At 46.8% G+C, this 14,664-nt stretch overlaps 1 protein-coding gene across 2 annotated transcripts in view; it reads right to left on the bottom strand.

Moving 5' to 3' along the window:
• MATN2 (matrilin 2) overlaps positions 1-14,664 on the bottom strand; it is a 565,117-nt gene that overhangs the window by 225,157 nt on the left and 325,296 nt on the right. For both annotated transcript variants that reach the window (XM_086966035.1, XM_086966037.1), the window contains exons 7-8: positions 7,510-7,632; positions 2,666-2,788 (exon numbers count right to left, since the gene is read on the bottom strand). In XM_086966035.1, the coding sequence (XP_086822161.1) occupies positions 2,666-2,788; positions 7,510-7,632 (246 nt within the window). The remainder of the gene's footprint in view (positions 1-2,665; positions 2,789-7,509; positions 7,633-14,664) is intronic.

The raw sequence follows: 14,664 nt of genomic DNA, 5'->3' as shown, positions 1-14,664 counted from the left end.
TATTCATGCGCCTTCAGAAAAATCTCCCATGGTGAGGGGGAGGTCATTGTGTTTTTTTTGTTTTTTTTTTTTTAAAGAAAATCGTGCTTTGGAAAAAAAATTCAAAAATAAAAAGAAGTTGAGCGTTTGCCATATGGCTCCATCATGTTGATGGAGCCGACAGTGAAAATGTCAATGCATATACAGAACCCTCTATGACAGCGATTCCTGTAAATACATGAGAAGCTCGCGGGGGCAGTAGTCATCTCCACATTTGGTGGGTGGAGTATCCTCGTCATGGAAGTAGAAAAGTATTCGGTCATGGCCATAGTACTTAATCTGCCTGCCAAAGTCAAAATCAGGCCTTGTGGTATTCACTGTGTATGTCCATAGGTATGAACGTAGGAATTTCCATGTAATGCTTCACCCACTGCATCAGTGATCACAGGGACAGTTTCTCACAAATGATAGCTGAGTGAAATAGCTCAAAACCATGGATTTTCTCTCAGTCGGAGAGGTACATCCTGAAATCTATGGAGTTTGTTTCCCTACCGCCAAGGACACTGGCTGGTTTCACCTGGAGCTCTCAGACCCTGACCTTGGGGGCTCGGGCGGCACACCTGTGCAGACAGGTATGCAATAATGTACTTGTCTTGTCAAGCTATCAGATGCTAAAGCAAAGACTCTGTAGGAAGGGGATTTATATAGAAAGACATGTTGCCTATGTACATATCATTTACTCAGTTAATTTTTTATCCCCATAATATCTGGGATATTTGCTACTATAATTCAATATATCTTCTACAAGTTTGGTTTCTAATAAAAGCCTCTAACAATACTAGTACAGTCTGCTGCCCTTTCTTGGCTCGATATGAGCAGGAGCCGCTTCTCCGTTATGGCAGGAAAGCATTGCCCCACTGCTGAGAGCCGGGAGATAAAATAAATAAAATGGTAATGTAACTATTTATTATCATTTTATTTTTCCCTGGTTGAGCCTAGTGGCCCGAGTTTAGAGCGGGCGGGCTATAGCATAAGACATCAGCAGGGAGGAGGAGAGTTGTGCACTGTAGGTGGCACTGTCGGTTTATCCGTCAGTCTTAGGATGGGAAAAGCAACATGCGCACTAACATTTCCATTTCCCCAACCCAGCTCCCAACCCAGCTGTGCTGCACAGCCGGTTAGAGAACAGCAGCAGCTCCTCCGCTGTGGTTGGAGGAACGTCGCCCCTCCCGCCAGCACCCTCAAAAACTTGAAAAATAAAACAATAGGAAAACAGGTTTAAAACTCGTTTTATTTGTCTTCTAAGTGTTGTGGGCAGGGCCAGGGGGATAAAGTACTGGAGGGAGAATGGTTAGCACTGTTATCAGTGCGCCTTATAGTTTGGCCGGCTGTCTCAGGACAGCAAAACCGTCATGCGCATTGAAGCTCTCTCCAAGCCGAGCTGCGTTGCCGGGTTGGAGACAGCATGCATGGGGTCCTAGTCTGTCTGGGAGCACACATTCACGGCACTCAGGTCAATCCTGAAGCTGCTCTCATGCATGAGTATGCTTCCCGATTGGCCGCAGGGCAGTCTGGGAGCCCGTGCCTGCAGTGGAGAGTAGCAGAGGAGGGCAGTGCTGGAGGGCAGCAGGTAAGTACTTTTTTATTTTGCATTTTTTTTTTCTCCCTCGTCCCCCATCCACTACCACCTTCACCCCGCCCGCCTCTTTTTCCTGATACGAGCCACTTCTGGTGGAGAAAAGCCACAAACTCCCAGTGCCTGAACAAGCTTTAGTTCAGCCTGCTCAGGCCAATCCTGGCGCAGCTCTCACACTAGGTAATAGCATGAGAGCAGAGTCTGGATTAGGTGGGGAGTCTGGGAGCCTGAGCAGTGCAACGCGATCCTGGAAGAAGCCGAACCCCAGAGGCTGCAGTGGCAGGAAAGTCATATTTTTTAATAATTTATTTCCTCCCGCAACCCACCTGTGTGCTGCCCTTGCCCCACCACTTTGTGTTCTTAGCAGCCACAGCTGGCTTTGAGGAAAGGTGAGGGGAAGTCAACAAAATACCTGCCGTTTCTATAGATAATGTTTGTTCCTAATGTTAGTCTCTTCCAGGTAAGTTTGGAAAAAGTTCACAGGACCAAAGTCTGTTAACCTTACTGTGAAAGGTAAGTTGGTATACGTGCCCTGCCCAGGGGCTAAGGTAAATCTGCTGAGTGTGCTTAGGATGGATTTGGTATGCAACAACACTTTGGAGGGGAACATTTGAATGGTTACACATTTCATCCCCTAGGGTAGTATTGCTACCTTCCCCACAGAATCACTCACACCTTCGGATGAGACATAATTCCTGGGAAGAACACCCAGGTGGATTGTCTCACTACGCCCACAAACTGGTGTTCCATGTATTGGAAAATCTGATGTGCCTGTTTTTTTGATCAATCAGAGCGACAAACAAATGTGCTGGTCCCATACGGAAACAAAACAAGAAATAAAGCAGAATGCAATTCATTCTTTTTAGGGGCATGTGTCGAAGCAGGCTCTCCGTGAATACTGTACGTGTCCCAATGCCGGTAACACAGCCCCACATCCAAGGCACAAAACAGACTATTCTCAGAGTCAGCAATGAATGCCAAGGAGTCACCGAATTCCATTCTCAGAGTTCTTCACTGGACAGTGCAGATTGAAATGAGGGAAGGACTTACCTCTGCACGTTATGCCATCAGAATCCAAAACATGGCCAGTTCGACATTTACAGATGAAGGATGTTTCTGTGTTGATACATTCGTGGTCGCATCTATGGTTCTCCAGCGCACAGTAGTTTATTCCTGTGTAGGATTGAACATAGATTGAATTAGCGGTCACTTCTCCCACATGGCACAGACACAGTTGTTCTTTCAAGAGCACTATTTCTTCTTCCCTGTTTGGTGGATTGCCATGTCTGGCCTTTACCCTTCTTCTTGGAAAGGGTCTATAATAAAACCTATTTTTAAAAAAGGGAGCGGTACAGACCCCAAACATTATATGCTTAGTAGCCTTCTTGATATCTCATTAAATATTTTCTCTAAGATTATTTTATCCAAACTTGAAGGCTGGGCTTTTGAAACCAAGAGTATATTAACAGAACATGGGGGCTTTCGGGAGGGTCATTCCACTATAGATCATTGCTTTGCATTATGGCCCTTTATTCTGAATGCACTGGAGGTAAATCAAAAGCTATGCTGTTGCTTTGTAGACTTCAGGACAGCCTTTGATTCTGAGGATAGGGATACTATGGGGGAAACTTGATGCCTGGGAGCTTCTGTTAAACCTCCTTAGTGTACTTCTACCCTTACATTCTGGTAATTGGGCTCACATGGTGTTAGACAACTCGGGTCGGTTATCAAAAAGAATTTCCATTGAGAATGGCCTCCGGCAAGGGTGCGTTTTAGCACCTCTGCTTTTTAGTCTATTTTTAGTCCACCTTTATTTCTCAATCTAAGACTTTTCTCCCTAAAGTTGGGAAACATCTCATTACTGTCTACTACAAGCTGACGATCTATTACTACTTGATTGTACACTAAATGGTCTAAAAAGGATACTAGATGCTCTAGCAACGTATAGTAAGCAGAACCAGCTCTGCATTTACATGGAAAATACCAAAACCTTGTTTTTTTGGGAAAAGTGAAGAAATACATTTGGTACATAGACACACAGGAGGTGGAGCAAGTCCACCAAAATAAATACTTGGGTCTGATATTTAGTAGGAACCTGAGCTGGGGCACGCATTGGGATAAAATTAAGCAGAAAGCCATATTGCAGGCCAGTTGTCTATCAAGATGTAATAGTAGATTTTAGGGAATTTCCCATTCTCCACTACTAAAGGCGTATGAAGGGAAGATTCCACCATTGGGTCTGTATGGAGGAGAGGCTTTTTCCCTTGATCTGAATCGGACAGATTAGAAGGGGCCATAAGAAGAGAGTGTAAGCTGGTTTCCTGGAACCTGATGGCCTTTAGTCGGGCCATATGATATTTTATATACTATCGGAAGATGATGAGGTGTCCATAGTCTCCAAATTGTGTTAGGAGGATATTCAAGGTAGTGACAGAAGGTGGCCAAAGGATGTGGGATCTAGATTAATTGCCCTTAGGAAACTTCATACAGACAGTGGTATAATTACATCCTGGTCTCCCTTCTCAGGAAAGCGTTTATTGAAAGAGTATTTTGCTTTGGTGTCTGAATCTAATGACCTATTCTACCTGAGCGAGAAGCCATCTATCAGTTTCGCAATTTCTAGTCTAGGTCAGGACATGGCCCATTAGGATGACGGGCGGACATCATGGAAAGGGACTGCCCGCCATAAGGGCGGAGGTCCCGTGCCTGCAATTAGGATGTGCCCGCAACAGTGGCGGGCACAGCCAGCATTCCTGACATTGTGGCGGACGGTGCACTCAGCACCGCCCGCCACAAAGCCAGGAAGGTATGCTGTGCACTTCCATGCACAACATGGCAGGCACTGCGCGGTGCCTGTCATGTTGTGTATGGAACTGGTATCCCCCCCATGTGCACCCTCCACCCCCGAAGTCCCTGGGGGCCCACAACGGGCCCCCAAAGCAGACTCGGCATGCCTGGCATTGTAAAATGCCCATACTAATATGGCCGGTGGTGTCTGATAGACACCGCCACCATATAGAACCCTTTTCTGCCTGGTCGCAAGGCGACAGGGGCGGAAAAGCGGCGGAAGGTCCCCCAGCCATAATAGTAAGCCAGGGGTCATTCCGGCATGGATGGCGAGCGGATCGCCCCCGCCAGGCCGGCGGTGGCTACCGCCGGCCTGGCGGGGGCGATCTGCCCGCCATCCTAATGGGGCCATATCTTTCCTACTTGTTACAGTTATCATGTACAGGGTTGCAAAATGAAATATTAAGGGTCAGGGTGGGATGTAATCCAATCCACTCATTCCGCCCATACAGTGCCAAGGTTCAGGATAATATGGGTCTCTGCCGCTGCCCCCTGAATGCAAAATGTTCCTTGCTGCATACACTTATCGATTGCGTCTTTTATTTCACAAATCAAATTAATTTTTTAAGACCTCTGTTTTTTAATAGTGGGAAGGGAGTATCGAGTAGTTAAGATGGTGCCCTTTTACTGATTTTAATTGCTAAATGTGTTTTAGAACGTTTTATGAACAATTGTCTAAACAAACTTATTTTCTACCTACCTATCTATTTCAAAAAGGCATCATCCTACTATACATTTCTTTAATATACATTTGATCAAATCTAAGATTGCTGTGGTGTCACTTTCTCAAGTGTTTAGTGCCACTGAGTAATGCTTAGACCATTCGTACTGATCTATTGTTATCCCATTACAAAGGTAAATAACAAGGTGAATTGTATACATCACGCTTTTCACTCCACAGTAACTCTGTATGTGAATGTTCGCTTTTTTTATGAAAGATTCAGAGGATGCCTGACATTTAATTCAGACGAGGCGAAATGTTTGTGATTGTTGAGTAAAAATGAGGAATGTTTACCAAAAACAAGTTCACCGCAGATTAAGGCCAGAATAATGAATGCAATTTCAGAGTAAAATAATAGAGGACGCTAGTTGTAATGTGTAGAATAAAGCACTCCAGCATGTACATAAGAATGCCGGACACTCGTGTAATTTGTCTTACGTGTAATTAAGTGTAGGAGTTTAGTAGCAGCTGTTGCACTGTGAGTAGAGTGGGTGTGGGAGTAGGTGTAAAGTGTCAGCGTAGAGTGGTAGCTCTGGGGAGTATGTGGTGTTCTACAATGGGTTGAAAGAAGGGCTCTCTGGTTACTGTTTGGGGATGTGGTTGTAGGTGTTGGGGTTGGATGCAATAGCTGTTGTAAGGAATATGTTGCAGTATATGGTGTAGGTGGTGTTGAGTGAGATTTAGGTGTAGGCATGCATCAGTTTCTTACCTTTCACAACAACCATCAGCTAAATACATGAGGTCTACCTCAGTATCCATGAAACAAAGATCACTGTAACATGCTGATACCAAAATGTGCTCGGGCTTTGTGCATGCCAATGGTCATGGAGGCAGCGAGACGCATACTACAGCTTCCTGTCTTGTGCCTCACTCCTTCATTACACCAATACACAACTTACCCCAAAAGTGACCCTAAAGTAACACCATGCCAAAACTAAAGCAGAGCATCCACTGAGATTAAGGCAATAACATAGGGAGAAGGTGAGTTTGGAAGTGGTATCTAACAAAAGCACTCAGGGGCCAGCATCGGCTGGAGTATGGAAAGTGCCCCTCGGATGCAACAGGCATTTCCATTTTACAGAATGGTCCACGGAGAGATGCACAGCCTCTTCTGTAATACCAACCATGCAAATCAAATTTCTTCGTTTTCAATGGGGTGTGGTCCTATGCAAATGAATATCTTTGCTCCTGCTTCCTGGGTGTATTACAGGCGCAGACACAGGGGCAAATAGGCTTTCTGGAGGTTCACTAACTATGTGCCATCCAGAAAGAAGTACGATTAGTATGGCCCACCAAGGTATCACGTATGGTATGGGTCTCTAAGACTTTCTTGGAATCCTTCGCAGGTATATATGTAGGTACACACTGAATCCACTTGCTGGGGGATTCCTGCCTCTCTTTAAAATCAGTTCGGTCCCCAAGCACTCCCAAGCACTAAAGGATGAGCCTGTCCTTTGCAAACCCTTGTCCGTTTTTTTATTGCTGTCCTGCTTCCAGTGCAGGTGTTGCAAGTTTGCGCCAGTACTTCCCGACTTCACTAGCCACACCTTATCAGATGGGAAAAATGTGCCACAGTAATGTAATATGTCCCCATATCACCTTTAATTCGCCACAAACACATTTTGGATAGATTTCCTGTACAGCTGTAGAAATAAAAACAAGATCATAAAGTGGAACCTGACGTCGGCAGTCAGTCACTTCTGGGAGCACAGTGGAGATGTGATGCGACCACTGCAGTCGGCTTTTGTAACAAATAAAGTAAGCAGGCTTTGGATGGCCCACAGAGACAGGAAACACAGAAACACAGGAGTCTCAAACCCTTTTCTGTCAGAAGAGTTACTCATGTTCAACGAAAATCACCCTGAGCTACTAATATTGTAAGTGTCGTAATAGTGACCACATCAGACAAGGTTACATTAGTGGCCACTATATGCAAGATTTCCAGAAGTTATCACCTCAGTGCATCAGGCATGGTTGCCAGCAGCAATGTAAGAAAAGGGGCAATAATATTTGTGAAATGTCTCTCTAACACCACTTATTTATCACTCAAGTGTCAGCTGTAAATATATTTTGAGAATTCAGCCATTTTTCTCCAATCATCAGCTTACGATTTCTGAAAATATACACATTTTTGCCTTGAATACACACTTTTCAGTGTAAGTATACACATGTTTATTCTACCAATCGAGCGCTTCTTATTTAGTAGGCTATTGGCTGCACACAGAAGAGCTACTTGCAGGTAGCTGGGAGAGCTACCGTAGCTCTCCAGCTACTCCTTGGAGAAGCCTGCGTAATAAAATGTTTTGTTATAATACATAGTACTTACTTTTGCATGTCTTCTTATTTGGAGTAAGAGTAAACCCTGGGTGGCATTTACACACGTAGGACTCCTCCTCATTCACACATTCATGCTGGCATCCATGCTTATGTAGAGCACAATAGTCTGGCCCTGAATAGGAAAAGAAGCAAGCATTCATAGATTGTCAAGATGATATCTAACAAAACATTATGGGATTCACAGAAAACATATTTCTACCCTTTTATACATTGCAAATCCTTATAGTTATAACATTCTCTAAAAGCAGACACAAGACCGCTTAAAAATATCACCAGGCATAAATACTGTGTGCACCTGTGTCATTAAAGCACCTTTATAAATACAGCAATAACAGGCTTAACTTCCTTTTATTATTGCATTTATTTATTAGTGGTTTTATATAGCATGAACTACATCTACAAAGGCAACTGAGCAGGAGAGCTAGAGTAGCACCAACAGTGACCATTTCATAGTATGAGTCGTCTGGGAAGGTGCAGGAACAGATGACAACTCGAAGGATTGCTCTAGCAGAGCATCTATTCGAGAGTATATATCCCAAATGGGCATCCCAGAAACTGGAACCATTCATCCCATGAGCCCCTGCAGACATTCATCTGTGCCCCTAGCAATGGAAAAACTGGTTCTAACACAGCAAGAGAGCAGGTTCCCTCATTTCAATGGGTGTGTGTCTGAAATAGAATACCAGGCTCCTGGAGGAGGCAGAAGGCTATGGTCATCTTGAATGAGGGACACTGAAAAGGTTTGTGGTAAATATTGAAAAGAAATAATAGAAAAAATTGATTTACTGAGCTGAAGTTGCCAGGATTAGGCGCATGGAACTCTCCCATCACTGACTAATGACTAGTGAAAGACTTGCCCATCACTACCACCTCCTCAGAGAATTCCTGAAGGACATCAAGATGAGGAAAAAAGATTTTACCTGGTTGATGTGGGGAAAAGACTGAAGGACTTCTGTTGACACCCAGGGACTGGTAATGCTCTACAAAGGCCAAGTGGCTGGTCTCTTGCTGCTTCTACAGGGACACAAAAGGCAGAACGGCTCCCTGCTGACCATTCGGCCCCGGACCCCGGGAGAGCCATGGCTGAAGAGTGACCTGGTGCCTAGACACCTGTCCTGATGACATTTGGTTGTAAGAAATATCGACTTTCAGAATATTAAGACATTTATGGGACTTATGGGGTTATTTAGAAATGGGCAGATGCAGGTAATCTTTCAAAGAGATCATTGCCATCACAGACACTATAAATATGGCAGGCAGGACATCCACTACTTTTTCATGGCTATTCTGTTCAGTCAAAATCTAAATAAGGCTCTCAGTCATTTTCTAACCTCCTGACACCAAGGCAAGGTGCTGTGCTTCCCAAGGAAGGGTGTATCCTCAGCAAGTAAGACTTCCAGATTTGCCACTGGAACTATGAAAGGGGGTCGGAGTACACAGCTTACATGTCTCAGCGCCATTACCCCTTTGCATCTTGGTCAATGAAGTACAATATTTTGCGCTCAGTTCAAAGTTCAACAAAGTATTAATCAGCTATCGGGGTACCTCATACCTCTAGACACATGTTTTTGGATTCCTCCGTCATCAGTAGAGAAAATATTTTGTGGTCGCCGAACATGTAGCCACACAATTTTCCTAGGCACAATGCACTCCAGGAATGCAGGGGCTTCAAAGCATGTCAGCTTGGAGGCTAACAAGATTTTTTTTCAACAGTGAAAGCAGGGTAGGAGCACACTGCTTAAATGTTTCATCGCTGTTACCCCTTTGCATCTTGGTCGATGTAGTACAATATTTCGAGCTCAGTTCAAAGTTCAACAAAGTATTAATGAGCTATTGCTGGATCTTTATGTCGTATCTAGGACTAGGCGGAGTACACAGAGTTCTGCTATGTGGAACTCCCCGAAATGGCAGAAAAACTCATAGCAGGAGCCTTTTTAGGTCTCGCCTGTTGTCGATGCGCATGCGCATCGAGCAAGCGAGACTATTGCGAGTTATCCACTCTTTATCCACACTGCAAGGAATCGTGGCGATTCCTTGCAGTGCACGATAAATTTAAGGTCAATGCGCATGCGCATTAAGCTTATGCGCATGCGCATTGACCTTAAAAGTCACATGCGCGTGCACGTCCGTCGTGTTTTACCCCCTCCGCCCCCTCCCGCCGTGTCGCATTTCTCCTCCCCCCTCCCCTCGCGCCGTGTCGCATTTCTCCTCCCCCCTCCCCTCTCTTCCCTCCGTCTTGCTTGTTTCTGTTTGGGGGCTTGGCACCTCGAGCCGCCGTGGCGGCGCCACACTTCCTGGATGACCGCTCTGTAGATAACGGAAGTAGGGGCGTGTTGCTGATGGCCATCGCCTTGCTGCCAGGTGACACAGTTTGCTGCTGCTGCTTCCTCTTCTTCGGTAAAAGCAGATCTGGTCCACGCCGGTGCTGAGTGACATTCCCCGGAGAGGTGACCTCTGCTGCAATACCCGGCTGGAACCCCTGATGTGGTTTGGTAAAATGCCAAAAGTTGTACTTTATTCCTATACGACGAAAAACCATTTTTAATATAGAAAAGACCATCTTTTTTGATAGTGTACCATCGACTTTTTGACGTGCTCGCCAATTTTTTATCTGTGTTTTTATGGCCGTTTCTGCCGAAATAAAGATTCTTGATGGCTATATATGTTTTGGGCGCACCATTTTCTATTTTCGTTTGCCGCGTCTCGTACTTTGCATCCAAAATGCACCCTCCCCGCTTCACGGCTGGCCGCAGCGCTTTCATCGCAGTGGATCGGATCTACAAAAGCGGTGTGCATGTGCGTCACCAGCAGCAGCTCCCCCGTAACCTGGGATGGGCATGTCACCGCTGCGTGTGCAGAAGTTGCAGAGACTGCTACAGCGACGAGTATGGCATGGTAGTCACCGCTGCAACATGCAACTCTCGCTCCCTGGGCTATAGCTGCATCCCCTCCCTCCTGCTATTGGCTATCACTTTTAAATATGCTCCTTTCTCCCGTCCAATGCTAAATGGATGCTGCGCGAAGCAGGCACCATGTTAATTAAAAAAAAAATCTGCGCCATTCACACTTTCTCCTCCATCAATGCCCTTTGTGTGCCTTTTTGTTTTTTTTTTTGAGCGGGGTCGGTTTTACAGTTTTTGCTTTTTTTGTATTTTTTTGTATTTTCTTTTCTATATATTCGGGCAGCTCTCACCATGGGTTATTTTGTCCTCTGCAGCACACACAGCGCTACCTCAACTCTGGTTGCGGCCTTTACTCCTGCAGCTGCCTAACCCCCGTCTACGCCACTTCGCAGCCCACCCGTGGACGAGGGGGGAGGAGGAAGAGTAAGGATCAGTGAACCTCCCGGAGGCGCAGGTCAGAGATAACTATACTAAAACACACACACATGGAAGAGTAGAGATCAGGTACATTTATATTTTTTTTACACCGACTACACTCCGCAGTGCCCTTTTAACAGCATGACAAAAGTGTCATCAGCAATGTTTTATTAAAGAGTGATGTAGACAGGTTGCCATCGCCCACAAGAAAGCAACTGGCTCCTTACTATGCCAAAAAATATTTGGGTTCTCTTTAAGTTTGCATCCTAATTCGGTGTGCACCTGAAACCCTTTCAAATTCCAAAACACTTCTACATTTTCGACATTAGGGAAATGAGGCATAGGAGGAAAGTGAATTTTTCAAATTTGTACAGTTTTGCTTAAGTTGAGAAATCGGGGGGGAAACAATGCTCTCCTTTGTAGCAGCTTCTGCACAACGTTTTACATTATGAATTTCTGTAAGGTTTCACATTTGCCTTTGCTTTTAAAAAGACCTTTTGTGGGTTTCCTAAAAACGTATAGTGGGCTTTACAACCCGTCAACTGCTTACTATTGATGAACTTTGTCACTTTCATTTGTTTGCTTCTTACTTAATCCTTCTTCTAGTCCGACTCCTGAGCATAGCCTCTTTAACATCCGTTTTTTTTTAATTGGATAATTTGAATCCTTCTGCTAACTCACTTTCAACTCAAAATTTTCGATTGAAAAATAGCACCAGTTGTAGGGCCTGGAACCCATTAACCAGTGCCTCAATGGCAATTAATAAGATGCAATATTATGTTTACACTGAGGGCTATGTCTGTATTTTGTACTGAATTGTATTGTTCCCTAGAGAAGGCCAAAGTTAGAAGAGATAGACAGCAGCTATAATTAGATGGTCAAATTGCTCTCCATTGTGGCCCTGGTGCATTCAGGTTCGAAGTCCATCTTTTACAGCATAGTTGAGCTCTGTGTTAACACATAAAGGCCTGGAAACAATATATTCTGGGCTGTAGGCTGCAGTCGCCTTGTACTTTATTGTTGCAACTGGTTTACTTGATTTTATTTTTAGGGCTCGCCTGCTGATGCGCTTCTGCGCATCGCTGGCGAAGCTCTATTACGGCTTATCCAGTGTTGATCCACCACTGGCGATTCCAGTGGCAATTTCTTCAAGTGCATGTGCTTTTTAGGTCATTGCGCAAGCGCAAGCCCTAAAAAGCGCGTGCACAATGCCACCAGCCGCCTGCCTGCCTCGCATTACCAGATCAAAGGCAGCCCAGCCCCCCTCCCACAAGCTTCTCAGCGTGTGCTCTGCCTCAGGCCGGCATTTCTCCTCCCCTCGGGCAAACAGATAGCCACAATAACACCCTCCCTGCTCCGCTTTTTTTAGGTCTCGCCTGTCGATGCGCATGCGCATCGAGCAAGCGAGACTATAGGGGCTCATCGACTCTTTATCTAACTTGCAAGGAATCGTGGCGATTCCTTGCAGTGCCCGTGACTTTTAAGGTCAATGCGCATGCGCATTGAGCTTATGCGCATGCGCATTGACCTTAAAAGCGCGTGCGCGTGCACGTCCGTCTCCTAACAACACACACACACCCTCTCCCCCGCTCCGCCCCCTCCCGCCGTGTCGCATTTCTCTTTCTCCTCCCCCTCCCCTCTCTCCCCTCCGTCTCGTTTCACACACACCCTCTCCCCCGCTCCGCCCCCTCCCCGCCAACACCGCCTCGCGAGCTCGTCATTCCAAACCCGCCCTCCCCCGCCTGACCCCGAGCCTAGTGGTCCCGCTTCACAGCGCATTTTTTAACCAGGTCTCTCTGTGGCCCAGTCCCTCTGTCCACAATGCCTCCCCAAAACTTGTTGCTGAGCTGCGGCAACTGTCCACCATACAGTTCCCAGTTTGTGGCTCTGTAGCGCGCCTGCGCCTCTGCCCGTGGCCCCATGCCAACACCCAAAATGGCGGGCAGTGCCAGTGCTTAAGCAGCCATCACGACTCCAACATCCAGTCTTTGTTGACTGGGTATGTTAGTCTGGCGAGGGAGAGGAGCGGCAGGTGGAGGGTGTTGCCACCCGCCAAAGGGTTTCCGACTAACTGGGAGGCGAGCCACCCGCCACCACAGCTCGGTGCGTGCAGTGGCTGTCTCGCGTCTCAGCATGGCTCTCCCCGGCCCCTTTACCTCTTTTGCCTCGCAACAGCGCCTCTTCCGCGACTGGACTCCAAAGGTTAGTTTTGTGTAGTGAATACCGGTGAGGTTCAGGTCAGCTCTGATGTCCCACAGCACGCGTCTCTCCACCTGCGGCAATCCGCTCCCCTCTGCACGCCATTCTGGTGCCGTGCACCATCTGTCAAGGCCTTATGCGCACAGATCGGCAGCAATCTGATTTCTCCTACTGTTTTTTTTTGCGTGTGGCACTTTCCAGCACTCTGCCCTCCAGAATATGGGCACTTGTAGCTCTCGATATATGTTGTGGAAGGCAGGATAATGCTGTTGATTTCTCCCAAACTGCAGGAGCCTATCTAGTATGCGCCCATCTTGCTAGCCCGCCTACTAGCGCCCCGGGTCCCCAGGCATTGACCTTTTACTGTGGGACTTTTTTGTGGGGTTGTTTTGCTTCTTCGATTTTCCCCTTCAATATCTGTCTGAGCCATGGGTTAGTCATCAGGCTATTGGTCACCCCACCATCACCCCCCTCACACCCCCTCATTCACCCTAACACACACTCACATTCTCACACACCCTCTCACACACCCCTCACACACCCCATCACTCACGCTCTCACACAACACCTCACACACTCCCTCACTCACACTCTCAAACACTCCCTCACTCACCCGCTCACACCCGCTCAGTCTCACCCTCACTCTCCCTTACACTCCCTTACCCCTCAACATCACTCACTATGCCTACCCTCCCATCACACTCACCCTCACCCTCTCACACTCAAATCCCTCATACTAACACCCCTCATACACAACACCCTTAACACTCACACCACTCACCCACACACTCTCACACACCCCCCTCACCCACCCTCAACATCTCACCCTCACTAAGACTCAAACACTCACCCTCACTCACCCTCAAACTCTCACCCTCACCCTCACTCATCCTCACACTTACTCACCATCACTCACCCTCACCCTCACTCACCCTAACTCACCCTCAACACATCACCCTCACTCACCCTCACCCTCACTCACCCTCAACACCTCACACGCAACTACTCACTCACCCTCACTCTCACTCATCCTCACTCAACAACACTCAACTTCACTCACTCTCAACGCCTCACCCAACACCTCACCTTCAATCACCATCGACATCTCACCCTCACTCACCCACAAAAAATCAGCCACAACACCTCACCCTCAATCACTCACCCTCAAACATTCACCCACACTCACCCTCCCTCACCCTCAATTCCTCACCCACACCCTCAACACTTCACCCTAAACACATCACTCATCCTCAACGCCTCCCCCTCCCCCTCACTCACACTCACCCTCACTCACACTCAACACCTCACCATCACTAACACTCAACACCTCACCCTCACTAACTCTCAATACCACAATCACACTTCCCCTCACTCACACTCAATACCTCACCCTCACTAACACTAAAACACTCAATCACCCTCACTCTTACTCTCACTCACACTCTACACCTCAGCCTCACGCTCAACAACACACCCTCAACACCTCACCCTCACACCCTCAACACCTCACCCCCTCAACTTCACTCGCCCTCACCCTCAAACACTCACCCTCAACACCTCACACCCTCACCCTCAAATCCTCACCCTCAACACCTGAACCTCACTCACTCTCCACACCTCACCCT

The sequence above is a fragment of the Lissotriton vulgaris genome, chromosome 4_1, assembly GCF_964263255.1.
Source record: "Lissotriton vulgaris chromosome 4_1, aLisVul1.2, whole genome shotgun sequence".
NCBI classification, from domain to species: Eukaryota; Metazoa; Chordata; class Amphibia; order Caudata; family Salamandridae; genus Lissotriton; species Lissotriton vulgaris.
The sequence above is the reverse complement of the archived record's forward strand: the minus strand, read 5'-3'. Positions and strand labels throughout refer to the sequence as shown.